The sequence below is a fragment of the Rhinolophus ferrumequinum genome, chromosome 11, assembly GCF_004115265.2.
Source record: "Rhinolophus ferrumequinum isolate MPI-CBG mRhiFer1 chromosome 11, mRhiFer1_v1.p, whole genome shotgun sequence".
NCBI lineage: Eukaryota > Metazoa > Chordata > Mammalia > Chiroptera > Rhinolophidae > Rhinolophus > Rhinolophus ferrumequinum.
The window spans coordinates 57,228,731-57,255,793 of NC_046294.1; the positions used below are offsets into that span (position 1 = coordinate 57,228,731).

The window sequence follows — 27,063 nt, forward strand, 5'->3', positions numbered from 1 at the left end:
GTTGTTTGTTTGTTTTGAGAGAGGCAGTGTTAGGGGTTGAATTGTGTCTCCCAAGAAGACGTGTAAGTCCTAACACCAGTATCTAAGACCTTATTGGGAAGTCGGGACTTTGCAGTTGACCGGGTTAAGATGGGGTTATCAGAGTGGGCCCTAATGCAATATAATGATGTCTCTTTAAAAGGGGGAAATCTGGGCACAGAAACAGAAGTGCACAAAGGAGGAACACTCTGTGATGATGAAGGCATAAGCTGGCATGGTATATCGGTAAGCTACGGAATGCCAAAGATTGCCAGCAAACCACTGAAAGCCAGGAGAGAGGCAGGGAACAGATTCTCTCACAGTCCTCAGAAGGAATCAACCCTGCCAACCTTGGTCTTAAACTTCTAGCTTCCACAACTGTGATACAATAAATTTCTGTTGTTTATGTCTCCCAATTTGTGGTACTTTGTTACAGCAGTCCTAGTAAACTAATGTTGGGAGAGAACAGGCTGTGGCAAAATTATGACAAATTCTGGATTAAGGGGAAAGGCACCAGAGAAAAATTCCCTGTGGTGAGGTGGCCGAAGAATTTTAAAACTGGAGGTAGCCAGGAGACAATCTTCTGAAATGCTGAGGAGGGTGCTGGACTTCCCATGGCATGCAGGCTGAAGACCTGAATGCTTACTGTGATATTAAGGGGAAGGGTGATTCTAGAAGGCAGAGAGGTTTGTGACATTAAGGTCAAAAATCTAGTCATACATGGAGGATCACATGTGTTTAGGTATTACAGTATTTATGTTTATTAACATATGCATGAAGACCAATTGCATTTATACACATAAAGAATGCATGTGTTACCGAAGAACTATGTACATGTGTATATATATTAGTTAAACATATAATAATACCACTTTTTATTTGTATACATGTTTGTATATAAATATGCGTATAGAGAGAACATGATTTTATATATACAGAGGGTGCCAAAAAATGTATACACATTTTAAGAAAGGAAAACTGTATTAAAATTGTAATACTCAATATATACCGATAACAAAAGATGAATACAAGTCACGTTTGACTTCTGCAATTAGAAGAGGTGCTCAAAGTGGTTACCATCAGCATCCAGACACTTCTCATTATGGTGAACTACTGGTTGAGCAACGTTGACCAGAGTGTGCACTTGTATATATTTTTCTGGCACCCTGGCATATATCTATATCTGTCTATCTATCTATCAATCTACACATATAAATACACACACACATATATACATATATACATATGTATACATAAGTGTATATATATACGTATATATACAGAAAATTTATACATATGACTTGTATTCATCTTTTGTTATTGGTATATATTGAGTATTACAATTTTAATACAGTTTTTTCCTTTCTTAAAATGTGTATACAGTTTTTTGGCACCCTCCATATATCAGTGTGAAAAAGAAAAAAAAAAAGTACTCTTCATTCACAGGCTTCTATCTCTCCCAGCCGGAAATAAAACAAGCTGAAAGGCAACTAAAAAGATGAAATCACTGTCAAGGACAGGCACATAAGGAAAGTGGTTTTATTTTTAATGTTTTGAAGTCATAAGAGTTATTTCTGCAACTGTACTGCTTGGCTATTTTTCTTTTTTTCATTCTCAGTGTTTGTCTTTCATGCCTTATGGGCAAGGACATTTGTATTGCTATCTGCATGGCCCCTCCAATAAAGTCTCCCATTTCAATTCCCTCCGGGCAGCTTTTCTGCATGTAAAGACCATAAATTATAACTATTATCACTAACGGATTGTGTGGGCAGCTCTGTTTGCTACATTTTCAAAGCCTTAATGTACTAGAGCCAATTACAGGGGAAATTAGAGGGTGACTTCTCACTGTGGATACTACATCAAGTGTCCCTAACGTTAAGACAGCTGGGTCTCTGTACTTCCTCCCTAAATTAGTCAGCCTTGGACAGCGAGGTGTTCTGAATCAGCAAATGGGTATTGAGAGTCACTTGACAAACAGAAAGAGGGACTGTAAGAGATGAGTATTTAATTCTATAACACAGATAATAAGAACTGCCATTTGTGGAATGTCTACTATGTGCTAACCCTTTTACACCTGCTATCATCTTACTTAACCTGGAAAACCACATTTTGACATCAGTATTATTATTTTCCACTTACAGCAGAAGTTGCTAAGACTCAGAGAATTTCTGTGTTTATAGATATCTACTAATAAGAATCACATACAGGAAACGAACCTAGCCTGACATGAATGCCTGTGTTTTTTCCAATTCGCCATGCTGACAAAGCACAAATGGTTACAGTCCGTTATGAGATATTATCTTTTCTCTCCAAGAGTTCATGTTTCAACCTCGTCTTGACAAAAGAGCTGATCCTGGCTGTGCTGCTGCAGTAGTTCTCAAGAGAAAGAGCTGACAGGTTTGAAACTTCCACCAGCCTGGTCCTTAACCAGCTGCTAATGGGAGGATGTTCTTCTCTGTCAGCAGCAACTGCTTAGGAAATATGAGTCTGTGACAGCATCTGCAGGTGGAATTCCAGGTAGAGAAATCACTGCCATCCAGATACCTTGGAAACGTGGTAACATCAATTTGGGGAAATAAGTTAAATATTAGATTAAAACCTTTTAACCTATCAATATGTATTATATATTTCTTCTCTTTGGGATTTGCTCTTAACTGTGTATACAACAACTTCTTACCAAATACATCAGGGAAGAGGCGACCTTTAATACAGTAGAGGCAAAATTTCAGGTGAAATATACTTTCAAGTTTCACCACTATTATACCCAGGGAGGCTCTTCTGTGAGATTACGGATATTTCAAAGCAATAGTAATATTCACAAGTGAAGCTTGTTAAAAATATCCAGGGCATCCTTTTCTCTGATCCTAAACCACCAAAATCAAACAAGCAACCAAAATGGCCAACGCACCCACTCTTTAGCAACAGAATTAAGTCTCTGTTATGAAATATTTGTAGAGAGGACAACAACATCATAAAACACACCAAAACTCAACATCACTTAGTCTTTTTGACATTAACTTTTGCAAAATGTGCTGGGTGAGCAGAACCACAGGAAGGATTGCTGTACACAAAAGCCTTTGAAAAATAACAAGCTCTCTGCGACAGAAACAAAAGCCCTACAGGGCCAGGCAAATAAAAGAGTTCAGCTGTTAGCAGGAGAGGAAAAGCCTACTCTTCATTCTCCTTTTCTCCAAAGGAAACAGACATGTAAGTGAAGCATCATTTTGCATTATCATCTGAATTCTGAGCAAAAGCAGAAGTATCTTTTGAATACTTTTGATGGTCCTTGTTGACATAATATTTTAGAAACTGAAAAAGTAGAATAACAAGTTGAACAGGAAACATCAGGAATATGTTTTTTAGGGTCATGGGTAGTGAGAAGTATGCTCCCCGACATGCTTTTAAAAAACACATCTGGGAGTTAAAGATAGTTTATTGGACAAGATGCTTTTCAAATGTGGTGACCAAAATGTTAATGCAAGTCCCCAAGGAGCAATCACAAATAAGTCTCTTGTTGCTTTTGGTTGGGGCAGCTCATGATACAATGACGGGAAACATGATGTGGAAGTACAAGCTGTTACTTGAAAAGACAGCTTTTTTTTAAAAATGAAGTTGTTTTGAGAATTGAAAGAGCTAACAGATTATCTTTCTCTTTCCTTATACTGCTACAAACACTGTCTGAAGATATCCATGGTGCTTGGGGAAAACTAGGAGATTCAATGAGTTATCTCACCACAGGTAACACTGTCAAGGGTGTGCTGAAAACTAAAATGCTTCAAAATACTGAACCACCAAGAAAAAGGATGGTTTCCTAAATTTAGTATTTAATCAGTTACTTCCTGAACATTTTTCTAATGGATATTAACTGGTAACACTTTCTTAGCCATCATAGTCAGAGGTCCCCTAAATTGTTACACTGTGATTTTGTAAGAATAGTAAGAAAGATAAATATTAAGCAATCATTGCTTCATTTAATGCTCCCAATGAACTACAAAATAAGGTAGGTTTTATTATCTGTATTAATAAAAGAGAAAACTGAGGCTTAGTGACATTTATGGACTTCACATAAATTGACATGCTCATAACTAGACAAGTCAGGATTTGAATCCAGGTCTGACTCCCTGGCCTGAGCTTTCTACTATGTGACAGTGTATGTTTTTCAGAGCTTTTAAATCGTGAGAAAGATCTGTATTTCTAACACTCTCAAATGCTAACAATGAATCAAACTCTCTGAACTGTACTTAGAAATCTTAGAAATTTCACATCTAACAAAAGATCCTTATTCGTTCTTAGTTCAGATTGAGGCGCAACAGGAAATATACAGCCGTTCAGTTTAGCAGCTTCACAAGCAACTAAGTGAAGACTATTCAACTCGTTGTCATTCACACAGCCTTTTAGTTGTAGCTTGGTGGTGGGTTGGTTGGTAGGTAGTTGCAAATTAAGCTTCAATGGGTAAAGGCTCTCATTTTGACAGCAGGTTTCAAAGAGAAGAGAGGGGAGGAGAGGATCGGGTTAGAGAGGAGAGAAAAACACAACAAAGCCCAGAATTTTTTTTGGTATTGATTAAACTTCATTAAAGGATTTCCAGGAGAAACTAAAATGAGGGCCTGCTTTGAAGGTGAGCTACATGGATACATAAAGGTCTGTTTGCCTGAGGAGGCCTAGAAAGAGAAGACAAAATAGGGAAATGGTAGGGACACGAAGGCAGAGGTGTCACAAGGTATAAGAAAGGAGTCCCACTGACATTGATCCTGTACAACAGAGCTGAGGGGAACAAAGGCATTTACGTCCCAGGACTTGCACTCGAGTCTTCTGACTCTCGCTTATCTGTCCAACCACACTTGATGCGTCTTCCCCCACCACCGCCACCCACTTGCTATGTTCTGGCCAGTGTTCTGTTCTTTACCTACCAAACTCTTCTCCACCTCAGGGCTTTTCCATCTGCTAGTCTTTCTGCCTAGAATGCTCATTTCTTATGCTTTACAAGGAAACTACATACTTAAGGAAACTTTATAATTAACGACTCAGTTTAAAAAAGACGTTCTCTGGCCTCCCTGTTAATTTGTACCATTGCATACCGTTCTTATCCTTCACAGCACTTCATAATTAGTATTCACATATGGGTGCACACATATACATTTGTTTCCTCTTATATTAGTTTACTTCTGACATCCGTCCCAAAGAAATAAGTGCTGTGAGAACAGAGATGATGTCTTTTCCACTCACCAATGTTGGTTGTGTGATCATGGGTAAGTAACTTAAACTTTGTTAGATTTAGTTTCTTGAATTATAAAATTTGGTAATAATAATGTCTACCTTATAAAATTGTTTGGAAGGAAAAAAAAATGAAATAGAATCTTAAATACAACTCTTCCTATTGTTTTGAAAAAAACTCTAAAAATATTCTGACATTCAGAATTAAATACAGAATCAAGTTCACACGTGACTTGAAAAGGAGGTGATTCCAAATTGGTTTTGTCAATCTTCGGAATGCTTCCTTTCAACTTAAGTTTAGAGAGATGGACTCTCTCTGGGTTGAGTCAGAGCTCTTGACATATGACTCCTGGATTTTGAGGGTGAAAAAATGTAGATAGTTGCCTCCACCTGAAAATGTCAAGTGAGTGATTGTACCTAGATTTGTTCCACCTGGGAGCAGAGTGAAGCTGAGGAGTGCTGCAGCAGTAGGGAGCCGAAATTTCTTGGACAACAGGGAAAAGTTCATATATCCCATGGACTAGATGTGGGTCCAGAGGTGAGAAGCTGGTCAGATTTCCTCATTAAAAGGACTCTATTCAAGGGTTCTGCCTGCATTGAAATTGAGGGGTATACCACTGATGACCCAGGGCTGAGGGAAGGAGTGAATATGGCCATGCAGAGGAAGTCTTGCTTCCATCCAAAGGGCCATAGTCATGAGTTGGCCAGCAGGAGGAGCTCCGAGGAACCAACAAAAGCCCCAGGAAGGAGAAAGCACCAGAGACAACACATGTGCCATCCTGAGGGTACTGAAACCAGATTACAACGACCTCACACCATAAAACTGTGTCCTTTCCCCATGATCACCTGCTCTGTTCAAGAAAAGTGAAGAAAAACACACATAGGAAGCAAAAATGTTTAGCAAAGAGGCAAATCATTGCAGAACTTTTGGTCGGAAGCAAGATGGAGCTGCAGAGGGGGAAACATTTTAAATCATACAAGAGCTCAGCGTTTTTATTTTACATTTAACTGCATTGAAGTTATGTGATTGTTATAATAGACTGTAGTAGACTTTAAGTTATTATTATAAATGGCATGCCTGAGATTCTATCAAAGACATGGGTGAATTTATCCTGAAAGTGGTTTGTGAAGGATACAGAGGGAGAAAAATAAAGTTGGTTTGCTCTTTTACCTTATGAAATCTAGTTCATTCAACTAACTGGATATGAATGTATACAAAATACTTCACACAGTCTTGGAGTTTAATGAATGGCAAAGATCTAAACATTCAGTACACAGTAGGTGCTTGATAGATATGATTTATCTGCTCTCTTTCATTTCAATGACAAATTCTTCCATAAACATAGCATACACTTGAATAATTCTGAAGCTCTTCCTTGAATAGTCTGCTGAATATTTGACACTGTAATAACGTTCACTGAGTCTTTTATGAAATAAAAAACTTAGATAGGAGTCAGTCGTTCCTCAATATGACTTCGGATAGGAAGCTTGATAAGGTTCTGAGAAGCTTCCTCATCTAAAGATTAAAATGCAAGAGCATATGAATTTGTACCTAGTACGCTGTGTCCACCATCCCACAGGTGACAGCAAGTAGCCAGAGAGCAAGAGGGTCAGAGGCTTGGTACAAGTTCCTCACAGATACAATGATGGGCCTGTCTGGTATCTGGCATGGAGCATGAAAGAGGTTTTTTCTTTTCTTTTTTTTTTTGGGGGGGGGCTTTTTACAGAGTTCTCTAAAGTGATTGTATCTGTGAATAAATTGCTTCATGCTCATATTTTCCAACTAATAAATACAAGCTCTTTTTTCTCTGCCTCCCACCATCTGACAGACTCATACAAGTGAACAGGACTGAAAAGATGACCTGATGGAGCTCCCCTCGAGAACAGGGCCCTTCAAGCCTCTGCCTGAACCCTTGTGGTAACGAAAAGCTCACTGCACATTGAGAGGTCTGGTGCTCTAATTCTCATTATTCTTAAGCTTTTCTTTTTACTAAGCCCAGGTCAACTACACTACAGTACCTACTCTGCCTGGTTTTGCTTTCTGTATTGCCAATCCTTTCATATTACAACTTTTTAAAATATTTTTCTCATTTATTCAACAAACTTATTCAAAACATTTACTCAAAAAAAAATTGGGCACTTAACTCTGTGAGAGCTACTGTTGTAGGTACTTGCGGGCACTGCCATAAACAAAGCCATGTATTCTGCTCTGCTGGGCCTTCTATTCTAGTTTAAACAAATGACTAAATTCTTAATATAATGCCTGGTGGTGATAAAGCCAGGAAGAGATATAAATAAAGCCCTGAATATAGTGAGGGGAAAAAAACACATGTGAACATCAGGGGGAAGAGTGTTCCAGACAGAAAGAACAGCAAGTACAAAGGCCCTAGGCAGAAACATGCTTAGAACTTTGGAGCAACAGCAAAAAAGCCAGTAGGACTGAAGCCTCATGGGTAAAGGGAGATTGATAGGAAATGAAGTCAAAGAGGCAGCCAGGGGGTTATAGAGTATCCGGAGTTTGATTAAGTGGGAAGGGAAGCTAGTGGATAGTTCAAAGCAGAATGTTGAATGGATATAATCTAATTTATGTTTAAAAATCATTCTGGCTGTGTGTGGGGAATAATAGATTGTAGAAGAGGCAGTAATGCAGAATAATAGCAGTAGAAGAGGCAAAGTGGTAATAAAGACTAGTTTGAATATTATTACAGTAGCCCCTGCAAGAGGTGATGGTGGTTTGGATTACAGCAGCAGGAGAAGAGTTGGTGAAAAGTGACTTGATTCAAGATTTACTTGGAGGAGAGAGCTGAGAGGATTCACTCAGGAATTGAGTGCAGAGTGTAAGAAAAAGAAATCAAGGATAACTCCTACATTTTTGTCCTAAGCAACTGGGTGCCATTTAATGACCTAGAGAAGACTCCAGGAAGAACTGGCTTTGGAAAATAAAATTGAGTTGTGTTTTATATAAGTTAATCTTGAAATGCCTAGTAGATATGTAGCATGAGGGACACTATATGGAATTTATAGTATATTGATGAAATTTAAATCCATAGGATCAAATGAGATGACCCAGAAGGAGAGTTAGCTGGAGAAATAAGGAGGTGCCAGCACTGAGTCCTAAGGAACTCTAGGCTGTAGAAGTTAAAGAAAGAAAATGTTTGAAAACCTCTATAATTTTCTTTCCTCAACTTATATTCTTGTATATCTGCACAGATACATTTTGAAAGCATAGTATTGGAAAACCAAAGTAGCTTTTTCCTGGAAAAATATCTGATATGTTTCATGAAAATGAAATGTTATTGCTAGGACTTGAAATGTAAGGTAGAAAAAAGAAGCCAGAAGCCCCAAATTGTTTTATAAAACATTGTCCAATGGATCAAATGTTCTACTCTAACAGATATCCCACCTAATCCTGTCACTGATATTAACTCAAAGTCATCACGAATACAAATGGCAGAAGCAAGAAGTTGAAGCTTTTCACAATCAGTTATTCTACATTTCCTGATACTATTCTTTCTTTTTTCTTTTTAATTAAAGTTCATTGGGGTGACAATTGTTAGTGAAGTTACATAGATCCTGGTACTATCCTTAACAGTTATGTGTTTTGTTCCTGAGAAATGGTACTGAATTTACAACTAATGTCCAGAATGATTTTTGTTTTTCTTCAGTTTTCTTAAATTGCAAGAGTTTGCTTAAGAAAAGTCCCAAGAGAAAGTTTCAGATAAAACTTCTGAATTCTCATAATGAAAAACCATACCACCAAGTTAATGAACAAAGGAACCAGGCATGATTTCTCACTGAGTGGGTCATGGCACATTCTGTGAATGAATGGAGACTAATTTCCAAGTGCTGAAGGAAAGAGTGAGAAGGGAGCAATTCAATCTCATTAACCAGCTGGTGAGTTGCCAGACACTCTACTGTCATATTTGGCTTCCCAGGATTCATCCAAAGAAAAGCCCTTCTGAAGCCTGATCTAAGGGAACCGTCAGGAAATGATCACCGCCAGTCTTGCTGGGGCCATCTGAAAATGCTGTTGCCAGTAATGATCTAGAGTAGAAATGTGTATGACAGATAATCAAGCAAATGAACACACTGCTGAGTTATACAGAGCAGTGAAGAATCCAGGTGATAGTAGCCCTAAAAGATTTTTTTGTTAGTGAATATATATAAATGCAGAGTCTTAAAGGGTTAGCTTCCTATTAAACAAATAAAACAAATATCAGTTTTATTTTATTTTAAATTTAGGCACGGGTGAAGATACTTCTGAAAATTATGCACCTTTTGTTCTAACATCACTCTCCTTAAAAAAAAAACAAAAAAAAACCAACCACGCACTGCTTCAATTCCTCAGAAAATCAAAGTGCAAACACCTGGGAAAGAATCGAGTATCAGAAAAATAAACAGTAGAAATTTTTTGAAGACACAATTCATCAAACAAAGTCTAGTTTCTTTTTTATGGGAAAAAAACAAAACAAAAAACAACAGGTTTGAAAGACAAGGAAATGATAGTTTCGATGCACCTTGGTCCAAGTGAGACTGTTCAGACTGTTATATATAAGTACCGTATTTCCCCGAAAATAAGACCAGGTCTTACATTAATTTTTGCTCCAAAAGTTGCATTAGGGCTTATGTTCAGGAGCTGTCATCCTGAAAAATCATGCTAGGGCTTATTTTCTGGTAAGGTCTTATTTTCGGGGAAACACAAAAATGGATTTAAATATAAAACACAATAGTTCAAAGTAGTTCTGAGTGAAGGATTATACTTTTAAAGACTAATAAAAATTATATCAGGACATAGAAAGAGAGAGGAATGCTGTAATGTAGGGTCTCAGCCCCGCTCCCCGCACAAGAACACAGGATATGGTGAGGCCAAAAAGGAACAACAACGGAGCCATAGATAGGGGATTCGTACCACTATATCCTCGATAGCAGCTGGTTGAGACACAAAAGCAAACATCTGCCAGTACCCCAACGAGAGGTCTTCCTGCACCCCAGTCTTGCTGGTGGCTGGGCGAGACACAGGAAGTAGGATCAACAGGATCTGCAATCCAGAATCCGCTTGCTAACTGAACTTGCTAACCGCAATCCGCTGGCCGTTTCTCTGCCAACCAACCAACCCCCTAGTGTAGCCACGGTAGTTATATTAGTGGCTAACTGGTTACAGCTGATGGCCATCTACTACCCAAGCCAGCACCTTTCCACGTGAGGCCGAGAGCCTGGAAACTGCTCTCTGGGACTCTGTCCCCACAAATGTCTTTTTTATTTCTATATATCTTGGCCCCCTGGTGAGAGATATTAAACTAGATGTTTGTTGACTGAACTGAAGTGAATCCACTTAGCATTTCTCTTTAGAGCCAAATATTTTCCAGGGTATACTTGTATATTCAGTGGTGTTTCTTTCCACTTCCTCCTGTATTTTTAACACTTTTAGATTTATAAATGTTAATGTTAGGTTATTTCTTATGACTGGTTATCATTTCGTTATATATATAACACTTTTCAGTCTTTATAACCAGAAAATAAATGACAATCTTTATTAAACCGTGAATTCTATTTTGCTTAGTATTAATATTGCCATGATATTTCCCTTTGTGCATCTTTGCTCATCCTTTTATTTCTAAACTTTCTGTGTTTTCTCTAAAATTATTTTTTTATTATTTTAAAATATGTAATATGGTTACATGATAGAAAATCCAAAAGGTACAAAGAGTACACAGACGAAAAGTAAGTTTTCAAAGGGGATCTAATACATGGTGATGGAAAGAGAACTGACGCTGAGTGGTGAACACACAATGTGAGATATAGATGATGTGATACAGAATTGTACACCTGAAATCTATGAAACTTTACTCACAACTATCACCCCAATAAATTTTAATAAAAAAAAAAAAGGGAAAAAATGGTAAATTTTCCTCCAGTGTCTTTCACTTGGGCGCCCAGCAGTTTCTTTTCTAGATATGTTCTATATATATATACAAGTATATTGTTTATAGTCATTTCTCTTTTACACAAATGATTAAGCATTATATATATTGCATGCCTCATGTATATCATTTAACAACATATTTGGAATTTTTTCCCTATCACTGTATCAGTACATACAGAGCTCCATTTTTTTTTTCTTACAGTGGGTTAGTATTATATGGATATATTGAAATTTTTGTAGCCATTCTTCTTTTGTCATTTAGATTGTCATTTTTTGAGGGGAGGATACTACACACATTTTTGGAATTAGCTTTGTTATTTCACACATATACAAGTTCATCTACATGGTGAATTCCTAGAAGTAGAATCACTATGCCAAATAGTTCGAGCATTTAAAAGTAAGAGGTATTGAACAATGTTCTCCAAGATGACGGAGTAATATATGAGGGAGCCAATTCCACCACACCTGCCAACAAAGTGCACTGTCACAGTTTTTGAATGTGGACAAATTGAAAATTGCTATCTTGTACTTTTAATTAGCAATTCTGTCATTATGAGTAACTTTTAGCATCAGACAAAGGTATGATAGGTTTATTGGGAATAACTACTTCACTCTATGGCTTTCTTTTTTAATGAGGAAAAGTTCCTAATTTTAATACAGTTCAATTTACCCATTTTTGCCTTTGTAGTTGTATGCTTTATTTTTTAATAAAAATAAAATAAATAAAAATAATGAAATTGATTGTTACATTATTTCTCTTTAGATTATGAAGTAGGGATCCAACTTTATTTTTTTTTAGGTAGATGCAGTTTTCCCCACGTGACTTATTAAACAATTGATCTTTTTCCATTTACTCAAAATGCCATCTTTATCATATACTAAATTTCTGCTTCTTGTCCATTTTCAGATTTTTGTAGTCTTTTACTTTGACATACTCTTTTACTTTTTAATTATTATAGTTTTATAATATTTTTAAATACCTGGTAGGCTAGGAACTATCTCATTATTATTCTTTTTTCTAAATTTTCTTGGCTTTTTCTTGCTTTTAGTTTTTCTATATGAACTTTAGAACCTTTCTTGCTTAAAATTTTTCATTGATAATTTTGCTTTAAAATTTTAGGATAAGAGTGAAAATTGACAATTTTTGATGTTGCATCTTTCTTTCCAATGACATATTATGGTGTTCTTTTCTTACATGTTCTTTAGTAGCTTTTTAAAGTTACTTATGAAAGTTTCACATGTTTATTCTTAAGTGTTGACAATTTCTGATGCTATTATAAATATATATATCTTCTCCCATTATATATTTTAATTGGTTATGGAGTTTATATATGTGCATATATTTATATGCTATTGAGTTCTGTATATTAATTTTATAACTAGCCACTTTATTGCATTCTTTAATTGTTTGAAATCCTTTTTGGATGATTTACTTTGGTTTATCACCACAAATAAAGTTAATTTTTTTACCTTTTCAACTCATAATCAACAAATCTAAAACAATGTAAATCATAGCTGTGATAAAGGACATAGTTCAAGAAAGTTTGTATGGCTGACAATATATTTTTTGAACCCTTAGCTGGGTCTAGACACCGTGGTCCACCAGCTCTTTTTCTCAAAGCTCTGTAGCTCCTGTTTAGTAAAGCTTGAAAACAGTCCTCTCTCCCTTTATTTATTTAAGTCTCTGCTCCCCGTGATTATCTTAAGCTTTGCTCTTTGCCATTAATCTCAGTAACATCTAGTTTATCTTACTGTTTACAATATAGATCTATAGATTCTGTAATAATGATATTAGGCCCTTTATTGGGTTCTGTAGGTCTGAATATTTTCTTTCTTTCTTTTTTATTTTGCAGCTCATTTTATAATTTTATCGTTTTTGTCTCTCAGTACTTATTTTACTGAATTTATTTTCTTAAGTTATTCTACAATATGAATCATGAGTAGCTTCTTTCTGTTCCTTGACTTTTAGGTTGTCTTTTTTCTTCTTTTTTTTGCAGGTTATGAGGACCAAGGGGTTAAAAGCATGGCTTCTGGAGGCTGACCTCTAGGATTCGTATCCTTGCTCTGACATGACACCACTTATGTGATTTCAGGCATGTTAGTGAACTTTCATATCTGTACATGTAATAAAAGTACCTCATGGGGAGTCTTACAAGGACTGAAAGAGATAGACGTATAAACACTTAGGGGGAAACACACACACACAAACTGCAATGCCTAACACAGTTAGTGTTTAACAAATTCGATTACAATAATGCTGCTTTTTTTTTTTATTTAAATTTATTGGGGTGACAATTGTTATTAAAATTACATAGATTTCAGGTGTGCAATTCTATATCACGTCATCTATAAATTACATTGTGTGTTCACCACCCAGAGTCAGTTCTCCTTCCATCACCGTATATTTGATCCCCCTTACCCTCATCTCCCACCCCCAACCCCTTTACCCTCTGGTAACCGCTAAATTACGTTCCCCAGATTAATTTTCAAACCCCGTGGCCATCCTGTGGTCACCGACTGCCCTTCAATCCTGCTTCTTTTTGGTTTCGACTATGGTATGTTTACAGAGTTACTAAATGTTTTTCATCCTGCTCATGCTTGGGCAGCTCAATCAGACACTGTTTGCTCTTATATAGTATTTGTGACTATTTTACCCTTTTCTTCCATATAATCATTTTGGTTTTCCTTCACAGTTACATTGGGGGTTGGGGGAGCGATCTGCATATTTTCTGTTCTAATCACTTTCTGCACCTGAAGAAATAGCTGAAGAAGGAATGGGAAGAGAGATCAGTAGAGGCTGAGGGCTGAGGTCAAGTGTGCCATTTTTCTTAGAACACCCAAATTCTGCTATCCTTTGAGATTCTTATTAAATATCCAATATCAAGGTGCATCTAGTTGGGTAATTGCTCTAGTTCATGGTATGGCTACACAAGCTTAAATTCCATCAGAAGATATCAGCACTGTTCACTTTCCCTACTTTAGATTCTCCCAACAGCAAGTTCCAAACACTTTGAGAAAAGATAAGGCCACCAGCTCACTGTATACTCTTCTCCAAATTTAGTGGTATCAGTGAGAAGTCTCAGGATTTTGTCAATCACCAAGGTAGTTTCAGGAAGGGAAAAGGGGTGGGGATGCACCTAGCCTTTCTAAGCCTCTCTGCCACTCTTCCGTCGTCACAGTTTTGTAAGTGTATTACATTAAGTTGTGCTTCATTCATTTTCCTTCCTTCCTTCCTTCCTTCCTTCCTTCCTTCCTTCCTTCCTTCCTTCCTTCCTTCCTTCTTTCCTTTTTTCCTTCCTTTCTTCCTTCCATCTTTTTTTTGCAGCTCAGTCTATAATTTTATCATTTTGTCTCTCAGTACTTGTTTCACTGAATTTATTTTCTGAAGTTATTCTATAGTATGAATCATGAGTAGCTTCTTTCTGTTCCTTGACTTTTAGGTTGTCTTTTGTCTTCATTGTTAGCAAACATTTTTGTTGTTGTTGTTGTTACTGATTTTCCTTATGTTTTATTCATTTTGTGAGTTATTGGAGGAGAGAATATCTATGAGTAGATAAGATTAACCTGCTCGCATAAGCTGGACACCTGTTCTTCAGTAGTATATACATTCTGCTAGACGGAAAACTCCCGACAGGCATGATTTTTATCTTGATCTATTATTTTTAAACCCAGTCTTTCCTATATATGTGGGATTCACTTTCATATCTATGTATGCGGGGCAACGGGTATCCATGCTAAATTCCACCTTGTTTCTAAGAATTCCATCTGTCTACCTTCAGGTTACCTATAATTGACACAAATGAAGAAAAGGCAGCCACCCGTATGAGGAATTGTTGAATTACTATTAAGAATTATAGCAATACATCACTGAGATCAGTGGCAAAGAGCAAAGCTTAAGATAATCACGGGGAGCACAGACTTAAATAAATAAAGGGAGAGAGGACTGTTTTCAAGCTTTACTAAACAGGAGCTACAGAGCTTTGAGAAAAAGAGCTGGTGGCCCAAGGTGTCTAGATCCAGCTAAGGGTTCAAAAAATAGATTGTCAGCCATGCAAACTTTCTTGAAATATGTCCTTTATCACAGCTACGATTTACATTGTTTTAGATATAAGTTGATTATGAATTGAAAAGGTAAAAAATACCACTGGATGCTAGGCCCAGTTCAACAATATTACATTCAGTAGAAATAAATACAAATTTATAAATTTAATTTATACAATTAAAATCAATTATCCTAAAATTAAAATTAAAATTAAAATCAATTATCCTAAAATAAATATAATATATTTGATAACCTATTTTATATGAAATATTTAACTGTCCATAATTTTGATATAAACCAACAAAATGTCTTAAAAACAAAGCTAACACAATTTTATATTATATGAACATAAGCAGAGCATGGAGCTCATATACAGAATTCTGCTCACCATTGTGTGTACTTACAAGCATGTCAAAGGATCTTTATATACAGTTTTGTGTATTGTTACTTGGGTGAAATATTGCTGAAGTTGAGAAAATTCATAGGATGGAAACAATAAAATAAAGGATCTGAAAATCACGATGTATCAATAATGGTTAATAGGAGAGGTCTAAAAGTAGATTGAGAGTAACCCAGAAATGTGTGAAAGGTTCTCCTACACAGAATTGTTCGTCATAGCTAGACAGGGACGAAATAATATTAATGGACAATTTTTAAAGGAATATCAGCTTTCAGCTCAATTATGGTAAAAATAAATCCAATGATTGGGGCAGCCTCCCAACTGAACAGCTACCACCAGCGTTAAAAAGCTTTTTCTTCCAAGAGCATTAGAGCAGAAATTGCAAACTTGGTCAAGGCTTCCTTGTAAATCCTATGTATATATCTATCCAGTGGTATCGCAATTGTCTATGTATACATATGAGTACATTTCACGCACTGGACTGGAACTACCACCTCCTGCCCCCCTTAAGGGCACACAATGTCTCTATCCCAAACTTTTAGCCCCATAGTCAGAAGGTACTCAATTAATGATTTGTTAAATCCTTGAGTGAATGTATTTTGAGAGATTAAAATATTTGACGCCTCGGAATTCTTTCTCATCAAAGTTCTTAAGGTTTTTGTTTTTTGTTTTTTAAACTGGTACCACATTCATTTGCTTCCAATGAATGGATCTATGAAGGATAAATTTTTCCACATGATTCAACTACTTAGGAACACTCAACACATATTTTTAGATTCCTGGAAAGCAATTATTGAACGCTTTTTCATAAGACTAATGGTCTTTTTGGAACAAATTATATGGTTTCTTCACTCACAACAATAAGGCACTGACTCACCTGGAAAAATGAGCCTAGTGTGTTTCTTTGTTATTTTTATTCTCCCTTCTTCCTATCTTCTCTACTTTTAGCCTTGACTAATAATTCTCACCTTTCCTAATATCATCTCATTGTGCAACTTTCAAACTTTCAGTAGACTCTTGGTAGGATCTCATAGCTGGCTAACCCATAGCATATTCCATGTTTAAAAAATCCCTATGTTAGCAGTCAGTATGGACATTAAAAATAAAGATTTTATTTTTATCTTTCCTATTAACTTTTCTATAAGGGATGAAATGTCCAAAGTATCTATCTGCAATTGAATTAGGCTCAGAGACAGAGTCCATGTAGACAATGTTTTTGACTGACAGCCAATGGAATTAGGAGTCATGGTCCATGAATAAAAAATACTGCACGCTTTGATTTTATTGGATCTCAGTGTTCTATAAAAGGAGAAGAATATCATGTACACTGGTTGATGAGTTGGCGGAACCAAAATGTAAATCTATTTACATTCATTAGTTAGAGGATCGTGGTGAATTTAGCTCGAAGCCAGTACCAGCCAGCAGAGGACTACATTGTTTCAGGGCAGGTGAATGTCATTTGTTCTAAGATGGTATTTGGGAGAAAAGCCAAAACTTCTTTATTCACTGTCATTCCTTGATTTAGCACTTAGAACCGCCTGGCTTACTAAATGTTTTTGAAATAAAATATCTATTAAGTGAATGGATGATTATTTTCTGCACTTATTTGCTTAAAAAGTAAACAAGGAAGAAGAACAATTTAAATTTATTAGATATCTGGATGTATCAGATATCTCATTTAATCCTTACAATAGCCAAGACAGTTACTTAATATGCCTATTTAACAGTTAGGTAAAGCCAAGGTTTAAATTTAGGTGCTGGTCCAAATTCTAAAGTCTTTTCATCATATTGATTTGCTGCTGATCATAAATTGGAAAGATTTATAGACGTAGTACCATGGCAACATATTTTCTTTTAAAACTTTAAAAAAATGCTGTACAGGTAAATATTTACCTCATCAAATATTCACGGCTAGGTAAACAGTGTTTGCTGTGTGAATCCTAAAATGTTTGAATATCAAAAACCAAAACTATATAAAGTACTATATAAAGTAATGCATTTTTTAATTTGAAGTTTTCATGGGAAAAATCATTTTGACTTTAAAGATTTATTCAAGGGGTCATTGATCATAAATGCTGTTCAAAAATATGAGCTACCTTTAAGCTGCAAAAAAGTAAACTAAAAACAAAACAAAAACAAAAAAACAATGGCCACATGTTAGCCTCCAAGGGCAAATGAGAAGCATGGCATGGCTTCCTTTCTTAATTTACCAAGAGATTTAGCAAATGTAATCAATTGTCTTACTCTTCCATAATGTTATAATGCACAGAACAGTGGGGATTACAAGGGAAATATCTATAGTTTGTTTTTTCACGAACAAATCATTTGTTACCAAATCTCAGGAGAGAACTTTTTTTTTTTCAGATATCATTATGAAGCCTGAACAAATACTAGCTTAAAGAAGGAGCCTTCCAATTCACAAGTACGTACCTTTTTTATCCAGAAATAATCAGAAACTAACTATGTACATATGCGAGAAATTCTACAGAAAATGCCTGGGAACAAGGTGAACTCATAGAACATATTGCCCTTTGTCCAATTTCACAAAAGGATTTGTCCTTTAGAGGGACAGAGAGTGGTGATTTAGCCACAATTTATTTCCAAGAAGACTATTTCCCTGGCTTAACACAAATAGTTAGGCATTTTCTTTTTTACTCTGAATATTATATTTCAATAAAAGTTGCACTATACATGTACTCAAGCAAATCCCCTTGTATCCTCAAGGGAACAATTTTGGTAAATCAAAAGGACTGAAAACATTGTAGCACTGAGAGGAAAATGTAGTGTTTGAGACCTCATGCCAAACAGCTGAATTTACCTTTTGTTCTTACTAAGAGTCAAACCATTGTTTAGAGTGGCCCTTCACCACAAAAAAGGTCTACCTACCACTTAGAATTCAGAGCCTGGGATGTGGTCCGGAATAAAGAGAAAACTGTGCCTTCCATTCAGAGACACATTTGCATATGCATTAGAAAATGAAAATAAATGATAAATTACCCCATGGCAAGAAGGGGGCACTTATGATTTCCCTCAATGCACTACGTGGTTGGATGCCAGTAATCAAAATAACTGCATAACCTTTGTGTTTAGGTTTTACTCAGTGGCCTGATGAACTGCTTTGGTATAACAACCTAAATTCTGGACAACTGAAAACTTTGCTAAACCTAAACATTCCCATTTATCATAGTCAGGTGATAGTAGGTAATCCAACTTGTTAAAGAATACTATCAGCAAAGCTAACCATGGCCAGAGGACATCAAAAGAATTTCAAGGCAGGCAATCTCCGTACTGTGTATAAGGGCAGTACACTCAATTTTCAATTAAAATCTTTGTTCATTTAGTGTTCATTGAGCATTTATTATGTGCTCAATACATGCAGCTCTAGGACTATGTACCAAAAATCAAGTTGTAGAATAATGAGATTGTCAAATGGCCACCTCTGAAAACTGTCAGATGAGTTCCTCATATCAACACTGAGGAAGTTCACTCTGGTCCTATTACTGTCAGAGAAAGAAAAGACAAGAGCACATAGAAGAACAAGGGCAGATTAGAGAAAGAAAATGAGAATGCAGATGTTGACAAACTGGTAAACTTCATTCAAGTTAGATATTTGAGAAATTGTCTGTAATATCAGACACATGTCAAGGTGATATTCAATCAACTAGACAATATATGTGTCAAGCACACTATTAATAAAAAATAATACAACTCTCAATAATTTAGAATTTGATTTTTGGTTAATCAGATAGTTAAACTAAGGGTTAGATTGCTTCAAACACTGCTTTGTTCTAATCTCTTAAACAGACTGTTTCTGTAAAGTCTTAAAGAAAGGGGCCAACACAGGGCTGCCCTCATAAGGGGCTCCTCTCAGCAGTAAAATGATTCAGCTTCCATCTAGGCTGTTTCTCTTCTGTCTTGCCATAATACAGTGGTGGTCATGATTTGTCTTGGACTCTCATCTATCTCTTTACCTCAGTTCCTCCCATTTCTAACCAGAGTTTGGTCACAGACTCAACCTAGGGCTTGTACTTTCCTTTTAAGTGTTTACTAAATGCTTGTAATTTAGCTACAGGTCAGGGTAGAAATCATTATCCATTGTCTTAACTGTTAGAATTAGGAGTTTATTAATCTCCTTAATTTGGACTGTAGAGAGCTATCCTTTTTATACCCTATAGGTTGCTTAGATGGCCTGGTAACAAAAGAAGAAGAAAGAATGAAGCATGTTAGGAAGGAATAAAGCACCTTAGAAGTTCTTAGAAGTGAAATATTGCTTCTTACTGGGTCAATTAGTGATAGCTTTGGGGAGGAGGTAAGCTTGAACTGGCTTGGCTAGTGGAGGACAGAGTATGTCCACAGGTAGTGGTCACAGTGCTAAGGGAAGGCATTCCAAAGTGGGAAATGGGATGAGCAAAGGCCTAGAGTCAGGAGAGTATGGCATGTGTTTAAGAAATTGCACATAGTCCAACTTACTAGGATCAGGCGATGCATGAATGAGAGAAGAGAGAAGAGAAGGGTGGAAGTGAATTGTGTCACTGGAGAAGACGAAGCTCATAGAGGACATGAAATGCTGTGGCAAGAAGTTTACATTTTTACCTGGTGACAATGAAGTACTCTAGAGACTTTTGAGCAGGGGAGAAGAATTACTAGAGCTCTGATTTTTGGACGATTTATCTAGGAGAGGTGTGTAGGCATGGCAAGGAAGGATTGGCAATGCAGTCTTATACAGGAGATCAGACAAAAATATAGTAAAGATACAAACACCCTAGTAATGGCAGTAGCGATTTTAAAGAGAACACTAAGTTATGTTGGAGGTAGCTTCCAAAAGACGTGGCACCTAATGTAACAAAGGCAGCAAAGAAGAGAGAAGAATCAAAAGGACTTTGAGGTTTTTAATGTGGGTAACTAGGACAATCTTTAAAATAAATGGAGAGGTCAGAATCTGGAGCAGATTGCAACAGAGAGGGGTATGTGGTAGAAACTGGAATTAAGGAGCCACCATGAGACCAGTTTTCAACATGCTTGGAGATATTTCTACACATGGAATCTAGTGAAATATATGCTCAAACTAGGACTACTAAAGAAAAATATGTACATATAAATATATATGCACACTTTCATAAAACAGATTCATTATGCCACATCAAAACTCAGACCTCTTAGAAATAAATGTGTATCAAGCTAGAGAGAAGAACACAGCTGCATTTATGATATATGTGCACATACAATGTTAACACCAACATATCTTTTATATATGTAGTGTAGTTTCATGCAGCAATCTGAGTTAATACAAAAAACCATTTTGGCTCCATCTGAATTGCTACATATTAAAAAAATAACTTTCAGTTCATTAATTCAAGTAATATTAAGACTTTAAAGGACTAGTTTGTATAAAATACTATGGGAGGTGCTATTAAAACACTGGAATGGGTATGTGTTTTGCTGCTGTTCTTTACTCAACATTTAGCCAATTATGATAATAATAAGGGTAATTATATTATAAACATATTGAGAATTTACAGTTCTTATTTTGATCATAATGTTATGAATTAGGTACTCAAATTATATCCACTTTACAGACGAGGAAGGTGAAGCACAAAGTGGCTAAGATACTTGCTCCAGGTCCCATAGGCTCTTAAAATTATCTAGGAACTTCACTACCGCAAATGTGTCTTCTCTACAGATTGACTTATACACATTATAAATGGCCACTAGTATCGTGACTTTTACAGTCGGTGTATTTTATAGTTATTGCTACTTCTTCTCTAAAGCAGAGGGCTATCATCTTCACTGCATGTTCAGTTTGCACGGACACAAACCTCTACCTCTATAACTGCTGTAAATATATATATGAGGAAATGATAACAGATGATGTTTAAGAACATTGTTAAAAATAATAAAGGGGAATTGCTGAAATGTGTTGCTAGATAGAGTTTAGCATTCTTTCAGTTTTTACTAAAGAATAAGGTGGCTAAAATAAAGTCACAGCAAGTCTACCTTTGGATGCTAATAAAGCTATGGCTTTAACATTTCCAGTTTTAGAAACTTGCCTTAAACTAGCTATATTAAATGTTACCCTTAAACAATGAGAACATCTCAAAAGAAGGCATCTCATTTCTCATACAGGTTTAGGCATCTTGGGCGTAGGCCACAGAAATGATAACCTGCATATGTTTAATTCCGTAGTTGCTTACAATTTATGTCTTAGAATGTTCTTGGGAAAGTCACTAGAAAGACATTTATTGTGACCTATTTCCTGGGAAACCACATGTATACTTCAAATTTTCTTCCTTGCATATTTTTGGTTGCTTGGCAAGTCTAAATGGATTTGCCTAATCACTGCTTCCTGTACATAATTACCCATTTTTTTTTCTCAACTGCCCACACACAGACACCCCAGCTGCTTGCAGTGACCAAACCTATAACTGCGAGGTTAGCACAATTTTTATGTATTGTTAAGAAAAGACATTCTAAATCAGTATTGCATATTACTCAAATATTCATCACTGAAATACATGGCCACAAATCACCAGCCAGGGGATTCCAGTTGAATATTGGGAAGATTAGCACTGTGTACAAAACAGGTCATCTCAGAATTCGTAATTTGTACAACAGATGGAAGAAACACAAGGTATAGAATTAGAAAACTGTAAACTTAATTGTGCCACAAATTACTGTTTCAACGAATCCCTTAATATTTTATTTATACAATAAGGAAAAACACTGTTGACCTTGTGTCACACGTAAAAACAAACAAACAAACCAAACCAAACCAAACCAAAAGAATTCCCAAAATAGAAATAGTCTGGACTTTAAAAATGTCTATAAAATAGACTTAATAAATGCTTATAACTGTTTAAACAGCCGAAGTAGCTATATTCATGATTTTTATATTAAAGATTATTGATAAAAAGTGAGAAAGTCAATTTTTTAGGTATTACCCAAATCCAGAGAGTTTACACAATATAAGGGGAAATTCAGAATATTAATTTGACAGGATGAACAGACAGATATTTTTTAGTTCTGCCTCGTTGAGATCTCCTTTTCAAATGTGTAACATCCCAATGTTCCTCATAGACATTCCTCCACGGTCTTCCTCTTGTGACAAACAACACCCTATGCAATTGTTCACTTAGAAAATGGCCTTAGTTTCCATACACACCAAATCTAGGTAATCAATAAGCAACATCAATGAAATCTCTGACATATAGCGTGGACCCATCCAGCTTTCTCTATCTTCTTCATTTAAGTAACCACTAACTGATTTCTGCTCCCATTCTTGCCCCCTTTAATACGTTTTCTTCACAGTGGCTGAATGATCTAAAAATGACAGATTTGATCATGTCACCCGTGTGCTGAAAATTTTGCTATATACTTCTCATTTCACTTGAAATAAGAACACAGAGCTTTAAATAGTGTCAACAAATCTGTACATGATCTGGCCTCTGCTTCCCTTGACAATATCATTTCATGGCATTCATTATTGTATAATTAAACTTCCCTTACAATTGACTTCTCTTAGTTCCTAGATGGTATCATGGTCTTTCCTATGTTAGGGCCTTCTGCACACACGCTTTTACTTCCATCTAGATGCTCTCCTCCACTCTTTATCTGGTTAACTTCTATTTGTATTTATATTTCATGGTTTTGCTTAAGTGGTACTTCCTCAGAGACATCTCCTTTGTCCCACTATTTAATTGGCACCTCTCTATAACCTTTTTTGTTCATTCATAGTACTTTTCCTAATTTATATGATAGGCGTTTTCTCCATTAGAGTATAATCTTCTTGAGCAAGAACTATTTATATTTTCGCCATGAATCCTCATTGTCTGGCTTCGTGCCAAATCCATAATAAATATTTACTAAATATTTGCTGAGTTGTTGAAGGACTAAGTAAATGAATACATCAAGTTGGTGCTGTATTATAAACACACACCAAAGGCTAGTTAGCTCAGTTAACTAGTCTTGATGCTTACTATAGATGGTGTCCACACACTCAACAAAGGGTAGATAAGGACCTGTGAACACCTGTTAAATTTTAAATTCTCTGGAGCATTTTGGTTCTCTTGGTTGAGATGAACTGCATCTTCCTTTTTGCCTGATTGGTATCATAGCTCCAGCTCAATCATAGAGCTGATTTCATTCTGCCTTGTGTGAAAGTTAGTTGACTTTATGTCTCTTTCTGCCATTGGTATTTCCTGATTCTCCCATAAAATTCACATCTGATTCATTTTCATCTTCCACAATGTATAAGAGTTTCCATGGTATGAGTTAAGCATTGGTAAATATTTCTTTTAAATATATCATCATTGAAAAATAAAGAATTATAAGGTGCTAAGTGAAGTTAAGATTGCAAGTTATCATCAGATTTAGTATAGAATCCAGTTTAATGATTCGATTCACTCTGATTCCGAAATTCAAGGAACTGTAAGAGGCATTAAGAATTTAAAAAATGACTTAAAAAAGGTTCTTTCCTAGTAAATCAACAATCTTTACATAGATAAACAAATCCCCTTCAGTGACTTTTATATGGTGACGGTGTGACAAAGCATAACTGGCCCAGCATAATCCCAGCAGGACAAACAGGCCCACAACTCTCTACAGGGATTTGGTAGAAGTCTGCTTCCAGGGATCTAAGTTAGTTCTAACAGTTTCCTTGTTCTCCTAGTCTCAGCAGACCAGGACCAGCTGTAACCCCATCCCTGTGCACTTTTATTGGATTATTGTCTAGGTATTCCTGGTTGATTAATATTAATCTGTCCCCACTTCCATGTCCCAGGGCAATTCCTGCTCCACTCCAGGATCAAAGGAGAAAACAGTTAAGAACTAAATAAACCAGCCAGAGGGGGCTCTGGTGTCAAAGGCAAAGATCCAAAAAATAAAAAATAAAAAATAAGTGTTCCTGATAAAATTACAGAGTTCTGGCTATGGATCCTCTAGAGCCTTTAAGTGCTTGGCTGAGCAGCTGGAGGTCACCCAGTGACTCAGCTAGCAGGAGGCCTGCTAATGAATGGTGATGTTTTGCTTAGTGCTTAAATCTAGTATTTGCCTTAGGGCTGTGCTGAATGATTGCTGGTAATTGAATTGTAGAAAGATCGACATGTTATTTATATGTAGTATATCTTTTTAATAGAAATAGTGTGATGCTCATTTTATGTAGCTTTAAAGTACCTTGCAAATATGATTTTAGTAAACACGTAGGGAAGAAAGTCCTTTCTTTCCTACCACCAGACACTGTGGTACGGAAATGCCATGCTTATTTTTCCCCCCAGATTTAATTCTGTGATTTTAATGCATTTGAATTGAATCCATGATGAATCTCTGAATATTTTCATTACATTGCCAAACAATTGTTGCAAAGGCTAAAATCATATGAAGCAAAGAGTACCACAAATAACATGCATATATAGCTAATACTTTTTGGATAGGCAATTTGTGCCAGCCACTATTCTAAATACTTTATGTGAATTGACTCATCCAATTCTCACAGCATATCTAGGGGCAAGTGCTATCATTATTCACATTTTGTAGGTGAGAAAATTAAGGCTCACTGACTTTAAGCAATACGCCCAATGTCAAAGAGCCAGTGAGCTGCAGAATGTGAAAAATGATATAAATGGAGGCATTTCAAAATACAGTCAGAGCCACCATCTCAGAGGAATGCTTTGCATGTCTTCTTACTCCTCAGACCTTGGCAAAATAACCTGTAGACTGGGCCAAACCAACATTGTATTGCAAACAACCGTGTGTAAAGCCAATAGGAAAGCAGACATCCTGACTATGAGGGCTGCAAATTAAGGACGTTCTTTAGAATTAGCACCACGATGTATAGCTAGACAAAAAATAGCTTATTTGTTCCTACAGAAAATCCTTCCTTGGCTAATTAGCACCAGTAGAAATTCCTTCCTTCTATTCATGTAGTTCTTGCCCCTCCGTTTCTCATAAATACCCCTTGCCTTCACCTCATAATTGGAACACTATTTGGGTTTCTGCCTGAATCAGTGCTTCCCGGAAGTGAAATTCTTTTCGATCTCAAATAAATGCTTACAGCCTCTCACTTTGGCTTTTTATTTTTAGGATAATAAGAGCTAGGGTTCAAACCTAGCATTTGGTCTGGAGTCTACACTTTTAACCAGTAAGCTCGGAGGCTCACCATGTGCCAGATTTTAGTTAGTGCTTAATTCTCATAGGGCCCACAGGATAGATGCTACCAATATGATTCCCAATTAATAAGGAGGGGATTGGTCCGACCAACGTCACTCTGCTAGTAAGTGGCAGAACCAGGCTTTTAAATCCAGTCTTGTCTGACTCTTCTATCTGAGATCTTAAATACCATCCACTACTGCCTCCCAGAGAAGGTTGTGTGCTTGTTATTTTTAATCACATATAGCATTAGAAATTAAACAGATTTTAAGGAAAAAAGAAATGATTTACTAAAAGAGTAGTAACTATCCAGTCATAATCTTCTAAACTATATAAAATACTTAAGCCAGTAGTTAGATTTTTAAAAACTATGTGAAATACTGTTAATACTAAATGTCATCATTCTGAAGAGCAGAGCTCAAAGGACGATTCTTAAAAATTAATATAATTGTTCATCTCACTGTTTATGTGATTCCCTCAAGAAAAATTAACTCAAGAAAGGTAATTTTTGTGACTATTTCAAAAAAAATAAATTTTAACTTATTTTGACTATTGCAAGTATAAGATGTAATATAATACTGATTGGGTATAGCACATAAAAATATTACAAAATCAAAACAAATCACAACAGTGTTTTAAAAATATGATGACTGTTATTTTAGGATACTTTAGTTATTACTATCATTAGTATTTTTTCCAAATGAGGGGGTAATCATTTATATCCGAAAAATTAGAAAGTTATTGATATGTAGGCCAAGTCATGATGATCCAGTAAGATGTAAAATTCATAGGAAAAATATAAATGGTTGTTATTATTGTTTATAAGGACATTCCTACATCAATCTATCTTTTCCTTCTCTGAGTTCATATTTAGAGTTTTCGTTTCTTTTACCCTGTAATAACCACTATTGCAGGATTTCAGATCTCTGGGTAGACACTGAATGTTGGAGGATAAATGAAACGAGTGAGTAGTAGGTAGGTTATGGCATAAAATTTAGCCAAATGGTTTGTCTCTGGTGACTTATCATCAGTCATTTAAGGTTTTGTTACCTTTAGGCCCTTTGAACAGTTTGATTTCCACAACAGTCTCCAAAATGGGTCGTCTTCTTCGCACGTACAGCCGAACGATAGACCCCGCTTCTTTGAGGGCTTCTACCGCTTTACTGTGGGAAACCTCCGACACATCGACCTCATTCACCCGCAAGATACAATCATTGACCCTGAAAGGAAGGAAAAGACGCAACGGTCAGAAGAGAGTAGGAGGATTTCTGAAAGAATATTATTATGTCATCTAACCTTAAGGAGGGGTGTGGAGCAAAGAACATA

The 27,063-nt window shown here is 36.2% G+C and overlaps 1 protein-coding gene across 21 annotated transcripts in view; it reads right to left on the reverse strand.

The window, feature by feature from the left end:
* Positions 1-27,063, reverse strand: part of DLG2 (discs large MAGUK scaffold protein 2) — a 1,874,701-nt gene that overhangs the window by 509,233 nt on the left and 1,338,405 nt on the right. For all 21 annotated transcript variants that reach the window (XM_033121658.1, XM_033121661.1, XM_033121660.1 and 18 more), the window contains one exon: positions 26,788-26,957. In XM_033121658.1, the coding sequence (XP_032977549.1) occupies positions 26,788-26,957 (170 nt within the window). The remainder of the gene's footprint in view (positions 1-26,787; positions 26,958-27,063) is intronic.